The sequence below is a fragment of the Nicotiana tomentosiformis genome, chromosome 12, assembly GCF_000390325.3.
Source record: "Nicotiana tomentosiformis chromosome 12, ASM39032v3, whole genome shotgun sequence".
Taxonomy (NCBI): Eukaryota; Viridiplantae; Streptophyta; class Magnoliopsida; order Solanales; family Solanaceae; genus Nicotiana; species Nicotiana tomentosiformis.
Window position 1 is genome coordinate 62,566,634 of NC_090823.1, and position 3,471 is coordinate 62,570,104.

The 3,471-nt window shown below is 34.1% G+C and overlaps 1 protein-coding gene across 1 annotated transcript; it reads right to left on the reverse strand.

The window, feature by feature from the left end:
• Window positions 1-304: 304 nt before the first annotated feature.
• LOC104108833 (uncharacterized) lies at window positions 305-2,052 on the reverse strand. Its single transcript, XM_009617961.4, has 2 exons — window positions 1,757-2,052; window positions 305-894 (listed from the first exon to the last, which is right to left on the reverse strand). Exons 1-2 carry the CDS (start codon window positions 1,949-1,951, stop codon window positions 466-468), a joined length of 624 nt encoding a protein of 207 aa, XP_009616256.1. The 5' UTR covers window positions 1,952-2,052; the 3' UTR covers window positions 305-465.
• Window positions 2,053-3,471: the final 1,419 nt, after the last annotated feature.

The window sequence follows — 3,471 nt, forward strand, 5'->3', positions numbered from 1 at the left end:
TTTCTAACTTCATATCTTTCATCCCCACAGTCAAATATTAGATATTCTTATTTATCCGTACGATTTGTGTTAAGTTATATCACATATCCTTAGAACTACGTACAAATTTAACTCTATCCGTTTTTCGGATAAACAGTTCTTCTCTTCTAAGTTCTATACTTTGGATGAAATCCAAGTTTCTTGAAATAGTTTTACGTAATGAAGTCTCGTGGCATTCCCTCATGGTCTTGTTTGGTTAATGCGTAGAGTTGCTCCAATCTCTGTTTTAATCTTTTTATTGGAGATGAAAATTTGAGGACATCAATTTATCAAAATATGAGTATCATTCAACTTATGTTTAAACAAATGATGATAAAGTAGTTTTGCCTCACAGTGAATCCATCCAAAACTTTATGCCCTTACATACGTACAATTTACAAGCTAGCTATTATATTGAGATAATGCCGAAAAAGTGAAAAGAAAAAGCTAGTCTTCTTCAGCGATAAAGTCCAAAGATGGCAACTCCACATGAGGAAGCTCTGGAACTTTTAGCTTTGGGAGAGACATAGCCTCCACCTTATGCTTTAGCTGCTTGGTAGAGTCGTTTAAATCGCCTTCTTGAACATTTAATGAAGGTGGAGTGTCCTTCATCCAGCTTGTAATCAAACTACCAATGGATCTAAGTGGATGATTTAATCCATGTTTCATTTTCAATATGAGAGAGACCTCCGATAGTTGCCATGTTAAGGTCAGGACTATCATAGCTGATAAAAGGCAATGAGTCACAAAATTCTGCTTCTGAATCTTCCTTACTTCTTTTACAACATTTTCTTCTTTTTCTCTGTCTGGAGTTTCTTCTAAGTTGGTTGATTGACTCATCTGATCAAGTGGGCTATCTTCTTTCAGCGATTCTAGCTGTTCAAAGAGTTTTAAATTTGAGTAATACACTTTTGAGTATAAGTTTTGTGTACTGACCATGTTAAAAAAAGAAAATGATGATTACTTATAATAATTCTCCGTATAAATATTAATTGGTAACCATAAGAAAATGTAATACAAGGCCAAAATACACTAATAATGTAAGAAATTATCCACACGGTTAGTTAGTTAGTTAGTGTATATAACTTAATCATTTTTCTTTTATTTTGGTGTACCCTGCATTGCACCGAAAGCACTTGATAAGTCAATGCACTACTTATGATTATATAATTACTTCCTTTTACTTGCCAAGTTTCAATGATAATTGATTATTAAAAAGAACAAGGGAAGATAATAACAGACCAGCCCAATATCCGGAATCTAACCTTCTTTCATCCCGGCTTTTATGGGGGTTAGTTGCTTCTACTAGTGGCAGGATATAATCTAAAATCTAAAGTTAGTGAGTTCTATATAGAGTATGTATTTAAACTATGTAGTAAAAAGTAATGAATCGATTCTTTACCTTAAAAACAGAAAACACAATTGATTAAGTTCTATTGAGTAACTCATAGTGAGCAATTACCAAAGAATTGACTTTAATTATTAAATGATTAAACAATCAAGAGTAATTTACTTATGATAAAAGAATTTTGAATTCAATCCATTACGTTTCACAGAAAAATGTAAATTCCATGCTCACTATCACAGTATCACTTATTTGATATGAATATGAGTATTATGATCGGATCTTCTATAAAATACTACACTAATTAACACCTGTATTTGATATGAACCCTATAAACGAATCCATTTATCATGAACAATAACAAACTTGAACTTACATGAAAATATATAGTACCTGAGTTAAAAGTTGGGAGAGGAGTTGGTGGCGGTGCTCGGCTTGCTTTTCACACTCATCATCTTTGTTGATGGTATTATCAACGGCGACAAAGCTCTCATCAAGAAGCTGACGTCTTTTGGATTGGACTTGTTCTTCTTCTATTAACTGCTCTATGGCTTTCTGCATGAGCTCCACTTTCTCCACCCTTTCCATTTTCTCAATTTCCAGTAGCTTCTTTCAAGTTTCAACCGACCCAAGCAGAGACGTGCGCTATAATGATAGTGGGGCATACATACATACAGTACTAGAAAACAAAATTGTTGTAGAGATAGTGATAAACGACCTCAATCCACTTCGGCTTTGACCGTTAACATTAACCACTCATCCCTTGGCACGTACTAATATTACGCTGCTTATCCTTTCTTTGCTCAAAATTTTAATTAGCTAATAGCGACGTTGGGGCAAGAAAATTGACTTAACTGTTATAAATACTCTGAATTGTGAATGTGTTAACGAAAATATTTTACCGTGGATGTCCATTTAGTATTTTATTTAGGGGTATTAAATAGGTAGGTTGGATTGATTTTGGACGGGTCAAAATAGTTTGAGTTAATAAATGGGCGGGTCATTGACCTATTCAAAAATTATTTGGGCTTAGATGAGCTTGGTAAAGATGGGCTAAATTTGAATTATACCCCAACCCGCCCAATTCTTAACAAGATTTAATTAATATTTATTACTTTCTTATGAATTGTATAATTATTGAATAAGATTTTTTTTCTTTTGTTATGCTCATATATAACATATCAAAAAGATAAATTATTTCTAAGATATTTTGGCAAAGTTACTCATGGATCAATTTGGGCTTAAAATCAGCCCAACTTTAAATGGGTTGAAATGTGTCGGACTAAGATGAGCCGAGTTCAATAAATGGGCAGGTCAATAACCAGCCCAACCTTGAGCGGGTTGGGTGGGTCATTTGGGCTTGGGCCAAATTTGACAACCCTAACTTTATTGATATTTATCTACAAACAGCTGATGCAGACATGTTGCAGGTATGTTGACTTGCAACGGCTTCTTATTAAACAAGCAGGATGGGAGCAACTCATGTAGATAACTTACAAGAAGCTCAAGAAAAGCCATCCAACTGTTTTTTTTATAAATATAAATAGAGGAAGTTTAAGTTCATTACGTACATGAGTTTGAAGTTGAATAATGTATTTATTCGCTATGCAATATTTATTTTTGTAACGACCCGACCGATCGTTTTGTTTAATTGCGCCACATTATCCTTTTTATGCTTCATACATGTATGTTTATGGTTTTATGATTTGCGGGGTTGATTAGTTTCGTTTCGGAAAGCTTTTGAGGACCCTTTGATTCTTGACTTAGAAGCTTAAATTAGAAATGTTGATGCATTATGCTTGTCTCCAACCCTTCTAGCCTTCGCTTTTCAGCTCTTGTGAAATATCTCTTTATATGCGGATGATCTTCTTCTATAACTCTTGCTCTTTTACTTGTCCTCTTCTGGGACGGAGTGTTATTTTCCCCATTTAATAAAATAATCTTAGCAATTTTTACTGGATTAATTTCATATGGGTCTTGTGAGTCTCCAAGCAATGCCATGTATTCTTTGAGCTTTGCTTTAACATCTTCCCAAAGAGGGTAGGTGGAAGAATAATTGCAATTCTCTTCTTCTCCTGGCCATATTACTTTTGGAATGTGTCTGTTCT